Here is a 20,529-nt window from a genome sequence, read left to right on the forward strand (position 1 = left end):
CAACCCCTTTGAGGATCTCTGCTTGCTGTCAATAAAAGGAAACATTATATACACAATTATTGATTGAAAACAGAACTAGTACTTCTCACAGCTGAGGGTTTGTTACAATTGTCTCCAGTCCAGACAGTCCTCGGTGAGCTAAACACATCATCAGCACACAGCCTGTCCCAATAGTTTGTTACAATGTATCAGTCTGTAACAGGATGTTTATCTTACAGGAATTTGCATAATTTGGATACAATTGTAACAAACCAGTTTTATAAACATTAGTTCTGTGCAGGGAATCGGTATCTGGATGTAAGAGTGCACCTATTCACTCACAGCAAACAGAGATCTTGAAAACCGTTAAAGTTCTTTATTTTCACAGCCATGGCGCGTTCCACATGGGCAGTGATTCTGTAGAACTATAAGTCCCAGCATGCCATGAACGCTGCCGTTGAGGGAAACAGGGTGGATTTTGACCCTTCCTAGAGGGTGGTTAACAGACGGGCGCCGTTCACACCCAGAACCCGTCTATGGCGCTGGAAAGGAGCCGATACTTACAGACTTGTATCCCACGATGCGTATGGAAATGTTAGACCCGATGGTCAGCATGCACGGCCAGGCCATGGGTCTCCTCTCAATCTTCTTAAACATGGAGAGCTTCTCCAGACTGTCCCTGAAGCCCAAAACAAGAGACAGAGAAACATCACTGAACTGTACGTGATGTCTCCTTCAAGCTCGGTGACTCCAGCTCAGCAGTCTCATCAGAGCTTCAGGCTGCGGCTCTGTCCATTATGCTTTACACTGCAGCACTGCTTGATCAGATTGACTGCTGTGTGTAAGCACAAGCAGCGAGTCTCAAAACGGCTACACACATACTGTGGGCGGGGCCTCAATAAAGAGGAGGAGCTCGGAGATCAGTGACTACAATGTGTCATTACCTGAATGTGTAGACTTCGTCCAGGCCGTCTTCACCCTCCAGAGAGACCATGATCTGCCTCACCATCTGGACGCCAGCCTTCTGCTGATCCGAGAGTCCTTTGCCCAGGCCATGCCCTCTTCCACCATCTTGTCTATCTCCGGCTCCGCCCTCATCATCATCATCATCATCATCAACAGGAAAGGGCAAACTGCAGACAGTGAGATGGGATTACAATGTATCATTCTTTATAATGTACATAATTATTATTAGCTTCTGTCATAGCCGTGCGCTGATCTGACGAGCCATACACTTTTTGGTTCCCATAAAAAATAAAATCTGCAAATGCTTGCTGTCAGTGAATGGAAACTTTGCGGGCTTAAAAACTGGTCTTTACATGCAGGTGCTAGGGTTTCTACAATGTAGAAATCTGAGAGTGACCCGTGTGCCACTGATTTGCACGTGTAATTGCTGTGGGCCAGCATGCGCCATTCAAAGTGGAAACTGCATCAAAAGGTTCCTATACTGCAGGGATCAGCAACCTCCAACACTCCAGCTTTGGTGAAACTACAACTCTCAGCATGCACGCTTGCTTGGCTCTTCTCGGAACTCCCATAGAAGTGAATAGAACATGCTTGGAGTTGTAGTTTCACCACAGCTGGAGTGCCTGAGGTTGCTGACCTCGGCTACATTGCAAAACTATGCGGATTTTCTTTCAGGATGGTTATTCAGCATATAAAGAACTTTCCATTCACAGGTGCAGAATTTTCATTGTAGGATGATTCAGGGTACTTTCACACTTGCGTTGTGAGGATCCGGCAGGCAGTTCTGGCGACGGAAATCCGTATGCAAACGGATATCATTTGTAGACTGATCCAGATGCGGATCCATCTGACAAATGCATTGAAATACCGGATGCGTCTCTCCGGTGTCATCTGGTATTTATTATTTTTACTTTTTTAAAGGTCTGCACATACGCAGACCGGATCTGTCAATGCGGCAATTTAAACTAATACATTTCAATGGAAATTAATGCCGTATCCGGCATTCCGGCAAGTGTTCCGGAATTTTGGACGCAGAAAATACTTCAGTATTTTCTCCGGCCAAATACCATAAGAGGAACTGAACTGATGCATCCTGAACGGATTGCTCTCCATTCAGAATGCATTATGATAAAACTGATCAGTTCTTTTCCGGTATTGAGCTCCTAGGACGGAACTTAATACCGGAAAAGAATAACGCTAGTGTGAAGGTATCCTTAGATGGAAACAACGCCTGCTAATGTTTTGTGTATGGAAGTGCTGGGAGATGTAGTTCCCCAGCATCAGCAGAGTCTCTGGGGGACGTACAAGAACTGCAGAGTGATGCCGGCTTTCTTCAGGTTGGCGATGATGATCTCCAGCTGGTCCTCGGTGAAGGGGCTGCTCAGGTCTGTCAGCACCGCGATGTGCAGCTTCTCGTATTTCTTCCCTCTATGATAAAAAGAAGGTGATTTCTAAGACTCCTGAAGGTCATTATATACATACATATACACAGAAGGGGTGGGTAATACCGTCATATACATGTACTGGTCACTTACAGCGTCTCCTTCTGGAGGATATCCATGCAGACGATCAGGGCATCCAGGACTGGGGCAGATAAGGAAAACATGGAGGAGAGTGGTCACAGGAAGGCACAGCCCCACGCCGCCCCGCACAAGAGGGCACGGCCCCACGCCGCCCCGCACAAGAGGGCACGGCCCCACGCCGCCCCGCACAAGAGGGCACGGCCCCACGCCGCCCCGCACAGGAGGGCACGGCCCCACGCCGCCCCGCACAGGAGGGCACAGCCCCACGCCGCCCCGCACAGGAGGGAACAGCCCCACGCCGCCCCGCACAGGAGGGGAGAGGCAGGCAGATGAAAGGATACAGTCGGCTTGCTGGGCACCGGGCTGAATAACACTCTGAATCTCCTCCAGCAGCTGGAAGTCTGGGAGCATGAGATGTCTCTGCACCGTGATGTTCTGATACTGGTCCTTAGAAGCCAGGGCATTGTCTGTGCCGTCTGTGCCAAACAAAACCACCGCAATCTCATCCTTGGATTCGGCAAACACCTGAAACAGTGAAACATCGGGTTAGGGTACGTGTGCATGTGCGGCAGAAGATCCGGCATTAACAGATTCAACAATTCATCGCCAGATCCCCATTGACTATAATGGGGGCATGTGGTGATCCGGCTGCTTTCCTGCATACAGTGGGGGAAATAATTATTTGACCCCTCACTGATTTTGTAAGTTTGTCCAATGACAAAGAAATGAAAAGTCTCAGAACAGTATCATTTCAATGGTAGGTTTATTGTAACAGTGGCAGATAGCACATCAAAAGGAAAATCGAAAAAATAACTTTAAATAAAAGATAGCAACTGATTTGCATTTCATTGAGTGAAATAAGTATTTGAACCCTCTAACAAAAAAAGACTTAATACTTGGTGGAAAAACCCTTGTTTGCAAGCACAGAGGTCAAACGTTTCTTGTAATTGATGACCAAGTTTGCGCACATTTTAGGAGGAATGTTGGTCCACTCCTCTTTGCAGATCATCTCTAAATCCCTAAGGTTTCGAGGCTGTCTCTGTGCAACTCTGAGCTTGAGCTCCCTCCATAGGTTTTCGATTGGATTAAGGTCCGGAGACTGACTAGGCCACTCCATGACCTTAATGTGCTTCTTCTTGAGCCACTCCTTTGTTGCCTTTGCTGTATGTTTTGGGTCATTGTCGTGCTGGAACACCCATCCACGACCCATTTTCAGTTTCCTGGCAGAGGGAAGGAGGTTGTCGCTCAGGATTTCACGATACATGGCTCCGTCCATTTTCCCGTTTATGCGAATAAGTTGTCCTGTGCCCTTAGCAGAAAAACACCCCCAAAGCAAAATGTTTCCACCCCCATGCTTGACGGTGGGGACGGTGTTTTGGGGGTCATAGGCAGCATTTTTCTTCCTCCAAACACAGCGAGTTGAGTTAATGCCAAAGAGCTCTATTTTGGTCTCATCAGACCACAGCACCTTCTCCCAGTCACTCTCTGAATCATTCAGGTGTTCATTGGCAAACTTCAGACGGGCCTGCACATGTGCCTTCCTGAGCAGGGGGACCTTGCGAGCCCTGCAGGATTTTAATCCATTGCGGTGTAATGTGTTTCCAATGGTTTTCTTGGTGACTGTGGTCCCTGCTAATTTGAGGTCATTAACTAACTCCTCCCGTGTAGTTCTAGGATGCTTTTTCACCTTTCTCAGAACCATTGACACCCCACGAGGTGAGATCTTGCGTGGAGCCCCAGAGCGAGGTCGATTGATGGTCATTTTGTGCTCCTTCCATTTTCGAACAATCGCACCAACAGTTGTCACCTTCTCTCCCAGCTTCTTGCTAATGGTTTTGTAGCCCATTCCAGCCTTGTGCAGGTCTACAATTGTGTCTCTGACATCCTTGGACAGCTCTTTGGTCTTTCCCATGTTGGAGAGTTTGGAGTCTGCTTGATTGATTGATTCTGTGGACAGGTGTCTTTTATACAGGTGACTAGTTAAGACAGGTGTCCTTAATGAGGGTGACTAATTGAGTAGAAGTGTCTAACCACTCTGTGGGAGCCAGAACTCTTAATGGTTGGTAGGGGTTCAAATACTTATTTCACTCAATGAAATGCAAATCAGTTGCTATCTTTTATTTAAAGTTATTTTTTCGATTTTCCTTTTGATGTGCTATCTGCCACTGTTACAATAAACCTACCATTGAAATGATACTGTTCTGAGACTTTTCATTTCTTTGTCATTGGACAAACTTACAAAATCAGTGAGGGGTCAAATAATTATTTCCCCCACTGTACGTGCCGGAACAGAGATGCTGCAGATACGAACGTACTCATACATACATCAATGTCCAGTGGCTCACCTCAACCTATAATAATAGAATAGGGGTGCTCTACTAGTGACCTACCCAGTGTCGGAGAGCATATATAATACAAGAAATAGTAGACACCCCCCCCACCACCACCACCTCCAGTAACCAGATGCAAACACCAGTGGAGTATTTTGAACCATATATTTACTAGTCACTAAAATAACTGTAAGAGGAGGGCCCTTGCTCTACCTCAAAAGTAAAAAATATATAAAATAAAAAGCGAAAATAACAAGTAAAAAATGTACAATAACACCGCAATAAATTGGAGTATAGAAGGAGTTACAAACAATCGAGACCATATAATCTCACTATGTGCACATCAGTCCTCAGCGCATTCATATAAGATCGATGTCGTTGAATCATAAACAGTCATAATGTTGCCAAATGTATCAGTGCCAGCAAACTAGTGCCGATTCTTACCACCCTACTCGTGCACTTGGACTTAGGAGAGATCACTGTCACGATCCAACTTGTATGTCCACTTTATGTCCGTTAGTCCCTCTGCTGCGTGGCAGACGGTAAGTGGTCCGGTATTAGCCGCGGTTTGTCACAAATATAGATTCCTCGTGAGGATTCACTGATAGGAATGATGTGCACAGTGGAGATTGTATGCTCTCATATGAAGGACACTGATCGTTTTTAACTCCTTCGATACTCCAATTGATTGGGGTGTCATTATACATTTTTTACTTGATATTTTCACTTTTTATTTTACATATTTCTTACTTTTGTGGTACAGCAAGGGCCCTCCTCTTACAGTTATTTTAGCGACCATTAAATATATTGTTCCCAATACTCCACTGGTGTTTGGATCCGGTTACTCCGGGTGGGGGGCGCCTACTATTTCTTGTATTATATGTGCTCTTATACTTATTTTTAGAGGAAAAGGGAGGAGGTTCCCAGAATCTGCAACTGTCTAATACACTTTGTGTTTCAGTTCCTCATCGTTTCAAGATCTCTGCTGGCTGTCAGTCAAAACGAATGTTCTAGTTGACACCCAGAGGCTCAAAAACCAGAGGTGAGGGTTTGTTACAGTTGTATCCAGTGCAAAGAATCCTCTGTATTTAAACACATCAGCAGCAAAAAACTCACTCCTGCCCTGATAGATTGTTACAATGTATCAGCGCAGGTAAAAAGTATCAGTCTGGAATACAGGATGATGTTTAAAGGGGTATTCTGGCTGTTTAAAGTTATCTCCTATCCACGGATAGGGGATAACTATCAGATCGGTGGGGGACCTACATCTGGGACCCCCACGATCACAGGGCCCCGTACCCCCCTGAAATGACCAGGGTGGCAGGTCGCAATTGCACAGCCGCCACATTCATTTCTATGGGAGTTCCGGAGATAGGTGAGCGCTGTACTCTGATATCTCTGGAGCTCCCAAAGAAGTGAATGGAGCGGCCGTGCGCCTGTGTGAGCGGCCGCCCCCGTCATTTCAGGAACGCTGCAGGTATTCCGATTCCCCTGTTCTTGTGATTGCGGTGGTCCTAGCGATAGGACCCCACCAATCTATAATAATAATGTTAACCAACTGGAATACCCCTTTAACTCAGAAGGGATTCTCTACACTAGATACAATTGTAACAAACCCTCAGCTGGAAGAAGAATCTTCCCATTAAAACTAACGATGGAAAACTGTGAAAAACGAAGACACAAAGTGTCGCCTCTTCTGCAGCCTCTTCTCTGGTGACCTCTGCTGCTCGGGCTCCAGACGTCTCCTGCCTTCAGGCTCTGGAAGTAGATCTCTTTAATTGATTCCCCCCCCTCCTTGTAGTCAGTCACATCGGGGCCCCCCCACAATACCTGTCTTTGCACGAAGAGCGTCAAGACTTTCTTCGCCTGTTCGTACGGACTCTCCTCGCCCTGATTGGAGTGACTCATGGCAAACCCTACGTCCATACACAGGACGACCGCAGTCTGCAGAGACAACAGGATGTAAGACTGAAAACCCTCAGATTGCTCTCAATCCCCGTCGATCGGCGGTATGAAGAGCTGGCGGCGCTCTGTAAGCCAGTGACGTCCCGTTTGTTGGTCACATGATCTAGGCGCAGCTCAGTCCCATTCCATTGAGTTTGCTGAGCTTCTATACCAAGCCCGGCCGCCATACAATGTTCGGTGCTGGGAGGATCGAGGGGAGCACCACAGCGCCGTGGCTTCCTGAAATAGCTGATCGTGGGGGTCCCGGGAGTCAGACCCCTGTTAATCTATCCTTAGGAGAGGCCATCAATATGAAAATCCTCAAAAACCCCTTTATCATCTGATCAGTGAGGGTCTGACACCCCACAACCCCCACCGATCTGCTCTTCCCTGCAGCCTCCAGAGCTGGAACTAGCACTTTGAATGGAGCAGGAAGCACAGCGCCGTTCAGAGTGTAGTGGTCGCGCTGGGTTACTGCAGCTCAGCTCCCACTGAAGTGAATGGCTCCTGAGCTGCAGTAACCCAGCACGGCCACTACACTCTGAACGGCGCTGTGCTTCCTGATCATTCACAGTGCTAGCTCCAGCATTGGAGGCCCCAGGGAACAGCTGGTCGGTGGGGGAGGGGCTCAGACCCTCAGCGAGCAGATATTAAAGGGATTTTGCATGATTGATGTAAAAATTGAAAAACAGACATTGTACAGTACATCATCTCTAACAAAGCTAGAACCAGCCCTGTGCCTCACGTGGATCCAAAGATCCCCACATTCATTGCTGTAATAGCCCAGGGGACGGGTCCTTTCTGCTGCAGCTCAGGGGACGGGTCCTTTCTGCTGCAGCTCTCTCCATGTAACTGCCAGAGCTTCTAACAGAAGATATGTAAAAGTAGCCTTATTAGCACTAGAAGTGATGAATGAATTGCTAGCAGTCTGCAGTAAGGGCACAGAGGGGAGGTAACCACGTGGGGGGGTGTCCCTGCACAGACTGAAAATGTCAGCACTGATTGGATAGAGCCAGACTGTGCAGGGACACGCCCCCAACTGGTTACCGCCCCTCTGTACCCTTACTGAAGACTGCTAGCAATTCATTCATAACTTCTAGTAGGAATAATAGAGGAACGGCACAACATAGAGCCATAAGAATAGAGGCTCCAGAATTGTTAATACGTGGGGAATGCATGAAGCTATTAACACTGGAATGTCCGGAGAGGGGAGAGGTCATCTTTAATGACCTGAAACGTGAAGATGGATCTGGCAGATTTCCTTCGTAGAGAAAGCTCTACTAGTGCGTCCATCAATGTTACAGCGACTGCAGCCTCCACGTAGCGTCTTCCTGCCCAACGCAAGTGACAATAGTCTCCAAAGGGAATTTTAGAAACTTCACAGAGTAAAGCAGTTCTAAGACAACTTCATGGCCCCGGATTTTATTTTTCATATTCAATTTTAAGATGACAATGGATAAAAAGAAAAAAAAAACATGAGTGTGAACGCAGCCTTTTAGTGACAGGAAGCCGCGGCGCTGGCCATGGCGGTTGTCACCCAGCTTTACCACATAAGGATAAGGGTACTTTCACACTTGAGGCAGAGGGTTCCGGCAATCCGGACGCAAACTGATGGCATTTCTCAGACGGATCCGGATCTGTCTGACAAATGCATTGAAATACCGGATCCGTCTCTCCGGTGTCATCCGGAAAAACGGATCCAGTATTAATATTTTTAAAGGTCTGCACATGCGCAGACCGGAAAGCCGGATCAGTTTTGCCGGAACACTTAATGCCAGATCTGGCATTAATACACTTCAATGTAAGGCGACTTTCACACTGGCGTTTTGACTTTTCGTTTCTGAGATCCGTTCAGGGCTCAGCGGTCCAAAACGCATCAGTTTTGCCCTAATACATTGTGAATGGATAAGAATCCGCTCAGATGCATCAGTTTGCCTCCGTTCCGTCTCCATTCCGCTCTGGAGGCGGACTCAGCGTTTTGGTGTCCGTCTGACGAAACTGAGCCAAACTGATCCGGCCTGACACACAATGTAAGTCAAAGGGGACGGATCCGTTTTCACTGACACAATATAGCACGATAGAAAACGGATCCGTCCCCCATTGACCTTCAATGGTGTTCAAGACGGATCCGTCTCGGCTATGTTACAGAAAATACAACCGGATCCGTTCTGAACAGATGCATGCGGCTGTATTATCTGAACGGTTGCGTTTGTGCAGATCCATGACGGATCCGCACCAAACACAAGTGTGAAAGTAGCCTAAATTAATTCCGGATCTGGCAAGTGATCAGTATTTTTGGCCAGAGAGAAAACTGCGGCATGCTGCGGTATTTTCTCAGTCCAAAAAACGTAAGAGGGACTGAACCGATGCATTCTGAACGGATCGCTCTCCATTCAGAATGCATTAGGATAAAACTGATCAGTTCTTTTCCGGTATAGAGCCCCAAGGACGGAACTCAATACCGGAAAAGAAAAACGCCAGTGTGAAAGTAGCCTTACATGTTGAGCCCCATCTAGTGGCGAGTATCAGGAACTGCATCCTGAGAGAACTTATAATGGAAATCAGACACACTAGCCATCTAGTGGAGAAAAGCGGAACTGCACCCTGAGAGAACTGCCCGGACTTGTCCATGGCACCTATGTAATATCTACCTCCAAAGCGCCTGCCACCTACACAGCATGATCAGCCTTGTCATACATGTATATCAGTATTATATGTGGAGGTGTGACCTGTTCCACACGTATAACAATAATACACCGTGTGAATACGGCGCTGTGTTACGTGCGATAATGCATAGTCGGGCTGTGCTCCGCGCACGAGAAGCGACTCCGCGCCCTCTGCAGCCGGTAAGCTCATATTGCCGCTTCTTCTCATACCTTTGCCGCCCGCGCCATGTTTCTTCTTTATTTTTCCGGGTGTGTCTCTTCTTATTCTTCCCCTCCGTCTACAGTGGACAGAACTTTAGGTTCCGGGTCTATGAAAGGCGGTCAAACAGCGGCCCCTAGTGGTCAGTCTGGGGATGTCTACATTTATTGCTCCCAGCAGGAGGTGATCCACACCAGGGGGGCGTAGCTAGAAATGCATGGGCCCCATAGCATCCCCCCCCCCCATAACAGTGTCCCTGACAGTGACTGACCCCCAACAGGGGGTGGAGGCCGACAACTATTGTAAGACGGACCCCGCGTTCCTTATGTAAGTGAGCTTAAAGGGAACCTGTCACCAAAAAAATCACTTATTAAGCTGTTAATAGTACCTTTTAGTGCTGCAGAGTAGTTTCCTAATGCACTTTTTCTTCATTTAGCCTCCTTGAGAAATCGATGTTTTATTCAGCCGCTGCCCCGTGCTTCAAGTCAGGTTTGAAGTCAAGGGGGCAGCGGCCTAGGCGTCTCCAATCCTGCTCTCCCCGCCTCCCGCCGCCTTTATTGACACGCCGGATCTCAGTGCCGGGACCACGCTCCCAGCCTGCATGCGCAGTAAAGGGCTGCTGTAGCCTGTAGCGCGATCCCGGCTCCGGCTCGTACACTCAGCCGGCTTCAGTTTCGCTACTGCGCATGCGCCCGCCAGCCTTACATACTAGCGCAGTTACAGAAGATGCTGGGTGCATGCGCAGTAGCGAAACTGAAGCCGGCTGAGTGTACGAGCCGGAGCCGGGATTGCGCTACAGGCTACAGCAGCCCTTTACTGCGCATGCAGGCTGGGAGCGCGGTCCCGGCACTGAGATCCGGCGTGTCAATAAAGGCGGCGGGGAGAGCAGGATTGGAGACGCCTAGGCCGCTGCCCCCTTGACTTCAAACCTGACTTGAAGCAAGGGGCAGCGGCTGAATAAAACATCGATTTCTCAAGGAGGCTAAATGAAGAAAAAGTGCATTAGGAAACTACTCTGCAGCACTATAAAGGTACTACATACTAGTACATACTTTGCACAAGTTTATTATTTACAACTTAAAGGGAACCTGTCACCAAAAAAATCGCTTATTAAGCTGTTAATAGTATTTTTTGGTGACAGGTTCCCTTTAAGTTGTAAATAATAAACTTGTGCAAAGTATGTACTAGTATGTATACTACTATCTAATAATCCTTATCTATCACTTGACACTTCACTAACTTACTGGGGACAGTCAGGACTCCTCTCCACGCCAGACTGCTGGCAGTGCACAAAAGATCAGAATCCATTCACTTTTGTATTGATGACTGATCCTGAAGATCAATTAGGCACACTGGGCGCGGGGGGGCAGGCAGGCTCCCGCTCTTCACATTCAAAATAGGCAGCCGGCGGCAGCGTAACGTGACGTCACTTCACTCCGTCACGCCGCACGTGCATGGCTGGCAGTGCAGGAGGCGGAGCACAGGCGTGTGATTAGGCTGTGCCCAGGCACACCTCGTGCGCACGCCTATGGGTACGCCCCTGTTCCGGCCCCCTCCACCACCTACCTCATCTTCTGCCCCGGGCCCGCCTGCTCCAGTCCTGAGTCCTGACTTGACGCGGCTTCCCCCCAGCCAGGCCTGAGCCGCGGACCGCCCACGCCCCACCCACTACACTGGGCGGGCGGTCGGGCCTGGCTGCCAGTGTCACTGTGTGTGTTAATAAAAAAAAAAAAAAAAAAAAAAAAAAAAAAAATGAATGCGATCCGGACGGGCCCCCAGTGGCGTAGGGCCCCATAGCCACTGCTATGGTTGCTATGGCGATCCCTACGCCACTGATCCACACTGACAACTCTCAGCTAAGGGCAGGGATCTGAAACTGCTGGGGTGTCAGATTTACTGCCAGTTACTGATCCTGCACCATCAGAGCCCCTTCACATGTGTATCAGTCCCTACCGAGAGGATGGTTATGGTGGATACAATGTAGCATACACGGGATCTATCAACCTGAAACCTCTTAAAGGGGGTTTCCAGGACCAACATACTGATGGTCTCTCAGGTACATTTACACTAGCGTTTCCAGCGCTGAGTTCCGTCCTAGGGGCTCAATACCGGAAAAAAACTGATCAGTTTAATCCTAATGCATTCTGAATGGAGAGAAATCCGTTCAGGATGCATCAGTTCAGTCCCTCTTACGTTTTTTTGGCCGGAGAAAACACCGCAGCATGCCGCAGTTTTCTCTCCGGCCAAAAATCCTGAACACTTGCCGGATCCAGCTTTAAAGGGTTTCTATCACTTCGTTTCACCTATTTAGCTTTCAGACACTAGCGATCCGCTAGTGTCTGCTTTATCTAACCATCCTAATATAAGAGCTTATTGTCCTGCCGTTTAGCTAAAAAAATAACTTATATAGATATGCAAATGAGCCTCTAGGTGCTATGGGGGCGTGATTAGCACCTAGAGGCTCCGTCTACCTTAACAAACTGCCGCCGCCCAGCGCGTCCCTCCAGCCCGCCCATCTCCAGCTGAAGCGATCCTCTCCGTGCGCGTCTCTGTTCTGCGCATGCGCAGTGAATGTCTGATCGCTTCCCTGCTCAGACATCTCCACTGCGCCTGTTCCTCGGAGCACTATGACGTCATCGGCGCAGGCGCAGTGGAGATGTCTGAGCAGGGAAGCGATCAGATATTCACTGCGCATGCGCCGAATACGAGGAGCATCGCATTCCGGAGGAGATGGGCGGGCTGGAGGGACGCGCTGGGCGGCGGCAGTTTGTTAAGGTAGACGGAGCCTCTAGGTGCTAATCACGCCCCCATAGCACCTAGAGGCTCATTTGCATATCTATATAAGTTATTTTTTTAGCTAAACGGCAGGACAATAAGCTCTTATATTAGGATGGTTAGATAAAGCAGACACTAGCTGATCGCTAGTGTCTGAAAGCTAAATAGGTGAAACGAAGTGATAGAAACCCTTTAAACTTTCATTGAAATGTATTAGTGCCGGATCCGGCATTAAAATTGCTGCATTGACGGATCCGTTCTTCCGATCCGCGCATGCGCAGACCTTTAAATCAGTGAAAAAAATAAACACCGGATCCGTTTTTCCAGATGACACCGGAGAGACGGATCCGGTATTTCAATGCATTTGTCAGACGGATCCGCCTGACAAATGCATCCGTTTGCGTCCAGATTGACGGAATCCTCTGACGCAAGTGTGAAAGTAGCCTTACATAAGCACAACCTCGAGCACCAATGTAAACTCTCTACCATGTGCCATCTATGATGCTGGTGCCTTTGGGCCCCTCGGGGACCGGAGTCAGATGTAACTGCTACAGATAGCTATGTCCCCATTGTCTTGGTTTCTTTACAAGGTTCATAGCGGTTCCCCTGTGCGGCTGTACCCGTATACTCTAATCACCTCCAGAGCTGAATTCAAAATTCCTCCCTCTCCAAGCATTCCTAATAGGTTTAGTGTCTGCCCAAAGCTTGCTCCGGTAATTGGCTTTGGAAGTTTTGTCTTCACTGAAAGTGCTTTGTATGTGTCTGGAAACAAGCTTGCTGACTGTTTCCAGCAACAACTGCCAATCATGTGGCTTTATCAGCAGAATAGTGAGTGCAGCTCTGGAGTATAATACAGGATGTAACTCAGGATCAGTACAGGATAAGTAATGTATGTACACAGTGACTGCACCAGCAGAATAGTGAGTGCAGCTCTGGAGTATAATGCAGGATGTAACTCAGGATCAGTACAGGATAAGTAATGTAATGTACACAGTGACTGCACCAGCAGAATAGTGAGTGCAGCTCTGGAGTATAATACAGGATGTAACTCAGGATCAGTATAGGATAAGTAATGTAATGTATGTACACAGTGACTGCACCAGCAGAATAGTGAGTGCAGCTCTGGAGCATAATACAGGATGTAACCCAGGATCAGTACAGTATAAGTAATGTACACAGTGACTGCACCAGCAGAATAGTGAGTACAGCTCTGGAGTATAATACAGGATGCAACTCAGGATCAGTACAGGATAAGTAATGTATGTATGTATGTACTCAGTGACTGCACCAGCAGAATAGTGAGTGCAGCTCTGGAGTATAATACAGGATGTAACTCAGGATCAGTACAGTATAAGTAATGTAATGTACACAGTGACTGCACCAGCAGAATAGTGAGTGCAGCTCTGGAGTATAATACAGGATGTAACTCAGGATCAGTACAGGATAAGTAATGTATGTACGCAGTGACTGCACCAGCAGAATAGTGAGTGCAGCTCTGGAGTATAATACAGGATGTAACTCAGGATCAGTACAGGATAAGTAATGTAATGTACACAGTGACTGCACCAGCAGAATAGTGAGTGCAGCTCTGGAGTATAATACAGGATGTAGCTCAGGATCAGTACAGGATAAGTAATGTATGTACACAGTGACTGCACCAGCAGAATAGGGAGTGCAGCTCTGAAGTATAATACAGGATGTAACTCAGGATCAGTACAGGATAAGTTATGTAATGTATGTACAAAGTGACTGCACCAGCAGAATAGTGAGTGCAGCTCTGGAGTATAATACAGGATGCAACTCAGGATCAGTACAGGATAAGTAATGTATGTACACACTGACTGCACCAGCAGAATAGTGAGTGCAGCTCTGGAGTATTGTGACGGACTGAACCGTCACTGGGGCTGAGGGTCAGCCTCCTTCCTACGGACTATGGACCCTGAACTATGGAGACCCCCTCAGACCTTTTGGGGTTACAAGGAACTAGTGGGTAACAGAGCTCCAGAGCCTGGTATGTAAGGAGCTTTGGCTAGAGGACACTTACCGAGCCCTAAGGTGGCATGTCATTCAACCTACCCCCTGGACGGCCGAGCATGACTTACCCGAAGGGAAGGATTATGATGGACCTGGGTTACTAAGGGAGGCCTTGGAGGGGGACATTTATCTTGGCAGCACGGAGGAGTCTAGGTTTTGGGACATCTACGACTACAGGATGGGCATGCATGTTTATGCTGACGGATGGGAGGTGAGCAGATATGACCCATCTGGTAACAAGGGAGTGGGAGCTGGAGCAGACTTACCAACACCTGCTCAGCTCCGTTCAGCCCCAACCTACCCGACAAGCAGAGCCAGATCTGCAATCCAACAACTGGGAAGACTGGGCGGCGATACCCCCTGCTTCCCTACCAGCTCCCAAAGTAGGGAACTTCATGGACTGGTTCTGAGAAGACGTCCCGACGGCAGGTAGAGATGGGACCGAAGTCTCTCCATCGGCCCTACAGGGATGCTGGGCAGCTGGCCCAGATCCCCAACTACAGCCAACATTACCCAGAGTCCAGACAGTCGGTCTCTCTCCCCAGCGGCAGCTTACCTTACAGGGAGAGATGACAACCGGTCTCTCTCCCCAGCGGCAGTGTGGCCTACAGGGAGTGGAGACTCCTGGTCCCATGCCCCAACGGCCGTGTACATTACAGAGAGAGGGGACAACCGGTCCCCCTCTCCAGAAGCAGCTTCTCAATCGAGTCCTGGGTGTTCTGGAGGAGACGTTAATACCCACTGACCCCCTTCCAGCAGAAGAGCTGGCATCCGGGCAGAGCGCTGCTAGCCTCTGCCCTACCCATTCCCTTGATCCAGAGCCTGACTGCTTACAGGTTGTCATAGCAGAAGCGCTGGCACCAGGGAAGAGCGCAGTCGACCTCTGCCCTCCCCTATCCTCTTTTCCAGAACCTGACTCCCCACTGGCTACCCCAGCGGAAGAGCTGGCATCTGGGCAGAGCGCAGTCGGCCTCTGCCCACCAAGTACCCACAGATCCAAGCTAGAGAACAACAATGCAGCAAGAAGCAGACGCCCACTCAACAGGGTGCAGGGTGTGAATCCAGCAATACAAAAAGGGTTAACTCTACACTGAGACTCCCACTGATTGTGTTAGTGATGGGATTAAGATAGCTGACTCTAGGAGTAGCCGACTCCAGTGAAGAGGAGTAGATCACCCTATGATACACTCAGGAGATAATCCCATCACATGTGTCTCCTCTCTCCCTATTCATTAATTATGGAGGGGGGAAGAGGTCTCTTTGCATGTTGTTCATGGTTGATTGATTTATGTTGTTAGACTTCTTGAACTGTATATATACTGAGTTGGTCTTCAATAAAGGAAGTTCCTGTTTTACCTTCAACATAGAGCCTCGTCTCATGTGTGGGGGAACAGCTATATTTACTCTGGGCATTGCTATCGGTATTATACTCCCCTGGGATTACAACACGGTTCTACCCACTGGAAGCTGGATCCTGGTCTCGGGCCCAGGGTGGAAGACGGCGAGACCTCAACCAAGCTGTGGCGGTTTGTAGGGTCGGCAGTGCTTACGGTGTCAAGTGGAGTGCTTGGAGCCCTCAGGAAGCACTAGGAGCATCCATCAACGGAGGTACCCAGTCGGGGTGGCAGGAGATCCGTTACAAGTATAATACAGGATGTAACTCAGGATCAGTACAGGATAAGTAATGTATGTACACAGTGACTGCACCAGCAGAATAGTGAGTGCAGCTCTGGAGTATAATACAGGATGTAATTCAGGATCAGTAATGTATGTACACAGTGACTGCACCAGCAGAATAGTGAGTGCAGCTCTGGAGTATAATACAGGATGTAACTCAGGATCAGTACAGGATAAGGCCTCATGCACACGACCATATGTATTTTGCGGTCTGCAAAAAATACGGATGACGTCCGTGTGCATTCCATATTTTGCAGAAACGGAACAGCTGGCCCCTAATAGAACAGTACTGTCCTTGTCCGCAATGTGGACAATATTAGGACATGTTCTATTTTTTGGCGGAACAGCCATACGGAAACAGAATGCACATGGGGTAACAACCTTTTTTTTTTTTCTTAGCAGACCCATTGAAATGAATGGTTCCGCATGCGGTCCGCAAAAAAACAAAACAAAAAAAAAAAAAACAGAACAGACACGGAAAGAAAATACGTTCGTGTGCATGAGGCCTAAGTAGAATAGTACGTAAAAAAGGGAAATAAAAATGTGTTCATGGTCCATTTTAACAGTTTGAATCGTAAAAAATGGATGCGGAAAAGGAATTTTATACATATCATATTCTAATTTATCAGCATCTTTAAAATGGTCGAATGAAAGCTACAAAAAGCAACTATGGAATTTAGCCAAACGTGGCAGGTCAGGAGCCCGCAGCCTGTGTCAGTGCAACGGAGACGACGGCATCACGGAAGCGACGGACGGGTTAGTACTAGACTGTGTAAAACATCTTCCTTCCGCAGGTTATTACGAAGTGCTAATTAAGTTACGTGGCCGGAGACCCTCTTTAACTTGTGTCTGTTGATTTCAGGTTGGAAGATGAAGTAACTTTCTGAATACTTTCAAATATTGCAGCAAGTTTGGGATGTGAGCTGATCTCGGACTGGAAGACACCCATGAAGGGGCTTCTCTGCTGCCTCAGGAATGGTTAGAACGTCTTCTGCGGTCTTGTGCTGTATTCCGAGACATCAGATTTGTAATGGGGCGAAGGTTAGGACTGGAGCACTGAGGATGTCGGTTCCTAGGCCGGACAACCCCTTTAACTAAATGTTAGGTATGGAAAGGATCTACTGTGTTAAGAAAGTATATCACACACACATGGAAGCTACAATAAATTTTATGAAAAGGAAACACAGAAATGTGAAGAAAAGTAAAACAAGAAAAATATATATATATGTTTAAGAAATAACATAAAAAGACAACTGTGTTCATCCCAAGATTGTCTGAAAGGATTGGCATGGTTCAAAGTATCTGGAATGCAGTTATGCATTATGTGGCAGCATATCAGGATGAAATTTCTTCATACATTACATAATACGTATAGTACAAATACATTGGTGTGAAATGTTTTATCTGTGCATGTGATCCCAGTTAAAATCTAAAAAATAATATTTATATATATTTATGTATAAACCATCTAGCTGTTAGAGCCAGGTTTGGTCCAGGTATTACCATCGATATATGGAAGGCTTTAGCTCAAGTCTCTCTCCCTCTCTCTCTCTCTATATATATACACACATATATATACACACAACTCGACTTCCAAAAAGAAGTTGAAACACTGTGCAAAATATACATAAATGTAAAATGAAACTGATTGCGATGATTTGTAAATCTCATAGACCCATATTTTATTCATAGATCACATGATGAAAGTGAAACATTTTACCATTTCATAAAAAAAAAATAACTTTAGTTAGAACTTGATGGCAGCAACGCATCCCAAGAAAGCTGGGCCAGGGCCTTGTCTCCCATTGTCCCCTCTTCTTCTAACAACAGTCTGTAAATGTCTGGGAACTAGGGAGACCAAGTGCTGGAGTTTTGGGAGAGGAATGTTGCTCCATTCTTCTGTGAAGTAGGGTTCTCGATGCTCCATGGTCAGAGGTCTTCTTTGCCAGATTTTCTATTGATGAAATGTCTGGATGCAGGCGGCCGGTTCACCACCTGGACTCTTTCTGTGAAGCCATGCTGCGGTGATGGTTGCAGTATGTAGTTTAGTCTTGCTGAAATATGCAAGGCCTTCCCTGAAAGTCTGGATGCAGCATATCCTCTAGATACTGCTCAGCCTTCATAGAGGCTTTCCAGATGTGTAAGCTGCCCACGCTATGGGCACTAATGCAGCCCCAGGCTTTTGAGCTGTACGCTGGATGGTTCCTCTCCTCTTGATGGTTTTCAAAAAGAATTTCAAATTTTGAACACAGAACAGTTTTCCATTTTGCCTCTGTCCATTTGAAATAAGTTTTCACCCAGAGAGGATGGTGGCATTTCTGGATCCTCTTGCCATATGGCTTCTCTGCATGATACAGATGAAACATACAAACACTTGTTTCTGGAAGTTTTCCTCAGCCCATGCAGTGATTTCCAGTACAGAATCAGCCTGTTTATAATGCAGTGCCCCGAGGGCCTGTAGATCACGAGCATCCAGTATTGACCGTCTGCCTTGTCCCTTGCGCACATGGATTTCTCCAGATTCTCTGAATCTTTTGATGATATTATGTCCTGTAGATGGTGGGATATTCAAAGCAGTCACACTTTTACTTTGAGGAACATCTTTCTGAAATTGCTCCATAGGTTGGTGAACCTCTGCCCATCTTTGCTTCTGAAAAATTCTTCCTCTGCAAGTTGCTCTTCCAGCTGTTTATTTTTATTAGTACCACTTACTTTTCAACCTTTTTGTTGCCTCAGTCCCAATTTTTTGGGATGCTTTGTTGCCATCAAGATCAAAAGGAGTTAATTTTTTTCATGAAATGTCTCACTTTCAACATCTGATATGTGAATCAAATATGGGTCTAACTATGAGATTTGCAGATCTCTGAATTCTGTTCTTATTTACATTTTACACGGTGCCCCAACTTTTTTGGAATAGGAGTTGTATATATACATATATATTCAGCTTATACATTGCCTTAAGTGCTTCATGTTTGCTTATAGTTAACACAGTTATGCTTGCAGAAATGTATTCCTTTATATTATTCTGTTAGGCACTCCCGCAGCTTTTCTAAAGTGTCGTTCTACTGTATTTACATATATTTCCATTTAATACATATTTGCTACTGATGAATTCTAGAAAATATAAAGGATATCGGACTTCTAATGAATACTGCATTGCATTTATAAACAAAATTAAAAAATTAAATTTTCAACGCTGACTCTTAGCAGGGTGAAATATTTTTTTTTAAAACATTGATTTTCTTTTTTCTCTCCTAAACATATTTCCTTTTGTAAAGATTTTATAGTGTTACTTTGTTTTATAGCAGGTTATAACAAAGCCTGCTCTCATTATTAACTATATATAGTGTATCAATGATTGTCAGACAGTTTGCTTCGGATCTGAGTGTATTTAGCAGATAACGGGTACTCCATCGGTATTGAAGATCATTCCTGTGGTCGGTTCATAGGTCCCTGCCAGGTAGTAGAGATCTTCGCTGTCCTGATACTTCTTTCTCTTTAGCATCTGTTCATACTGATCGAGAGCTACAACCAGACACTTGTGAGAAACAGTCTGCACATCGTTTTCATCCACATGCGAGGACTGGTACAAAGCACGCTGCCGCAAAAGATAGACAAGATTGTGTTAGGTTTTAGAATTTAACCCCTTCAGGACCCTGCCATTTTTCACCTTAAGGACCCGGCCATTTTTTGCAAATCTGACATGTGTCACTTTATGTGGCGATAACTTTAAAATGCTTTTACTTATCCAAGCCATTCTGAGACTGTTTTCTCGTCACATATTGTACTTCATGACACTGGTAAAATGGAGTCAAAATATTTCATTTTTATTTATTAAAAAATACCAAATTTACCAAAAATTTGAAAAAATTCGCAATTTTCAAAATTTCAATGTCTCTGCTTTTAAAACATATAGTGATACTTCCTAAAATAGTTATTACTTTACATTCCCCATATGTCTACTTCATGTTTGGATCATTTTGTAAATGACATTTTCTTTTTTTGGGGACGTTACAAGGCTTAGAAGTTTAGAAGAAAAATGGCTTTTTTGACACTTAATTTTTTTTTTTACGGTGTTCATCTGAGCGGTTAGGTCATGTGATATTTTTATAGAGCAGGTTGTTACGGACACGGCAATACCTAATATGTATACTTTTTTATTTTTTTTACATTTAACACAATAGAAGCATTTTTTAAACAAAAAAAATCATGTTTTAGTGTCTGAGAGCCATAGTTTGTTTATTTCTTGGACGATTATCTTAGGTAGGGGCTCATTTTTTGCGGGGTGAGATGACGGTTTGATTGGTCTTATCTTAGGGTACATACTACTTTTTGATCACTTGGTATTACACTTTTTGTGATGAAAGGTGACAAAAAAAATGCCTTTTTTTTAGCACAGTTTTTATTTTAAAAAAATTACTGTGTTGACCAGACGG

At 46.2% G+C, this 20,529-nt stretch overlaps 2 protein-coding genes across 3 annotated transcripts in view; both read right to left on the reverse strand.

Annotated features, from left to right (window-relative positions):
• XRCC5 (X-ray repair cross complementing 5) overlaps positions 1-9,745 on the reverse strand; it is a 32,204-nt gene extending 22,459 nt beyond the window's left edge. Inside the window, exons 1-7 of the mRNA XM_040440601.1 lie at positions 9,619-9,745; positions 6,629-6,742; positions 2,810-2,993; positions 2,481-2,529; positions 2,251-2,373; positions 924-1,112; positions 544-658 (exon numbers count right to left, since the gene is read on the reverse strand). Coding sequence (XP_040296535.1) covers positions 544-658; positions 924-1,112; positions 2,251-2,373; positions 2,481-2,529; positions 2,810-2,993; positions 6,629-6,742; positions 9,619-9,636 — 792 coding nt within the window. The 5' untranslated portion in view covers positions 9,637-9,745. The remainder of the gene's footprint in view (positions 1-543; positions 659-923; positions 1,113-2,250; positions 2,374-2,480; positions 2,530-2,809; positions 2,994-6,628; positions 6,743-9,618) is intronic.
• An 8,965-nt stretch (positions 9,746-18,710) lies between these two features.
• TNRC18 (trinucleotide repeat containing 18) overlaps positions 18,711-20,529 on the reverse strand; it is a 146,789-nt gene continuing 144,970 nt past the window's right edge. For both annotated transcript variants that reach the window (XM_040440936.1, XM_040440935.1), the window contains exon 29: positions 18,711-19,691. In XM_040440936.1, coding sequence (XP_040296870.1) covers positions 19,485-19,691 — 207 coding nt within the window. In that variant the 3' untranslated portion in view covers positions 18,711-19,484. The remainder of the gene's footprint in view (positions 19,692-20,529) is intronic.

The sequence above is a fragment of the Bufo bufo genome, chromosome 7 (genome assembly GCF_905171765.1).
Source record: "Bufo bufo chromosome 7, aBufBuf1.1, whole genome shotgun sequence".
Lineage (NCBI taxonomy): Eukaryota > Metazoa > Chordata > Amphibia > Anura > Bufonidae > Bufo > Bufo bufo.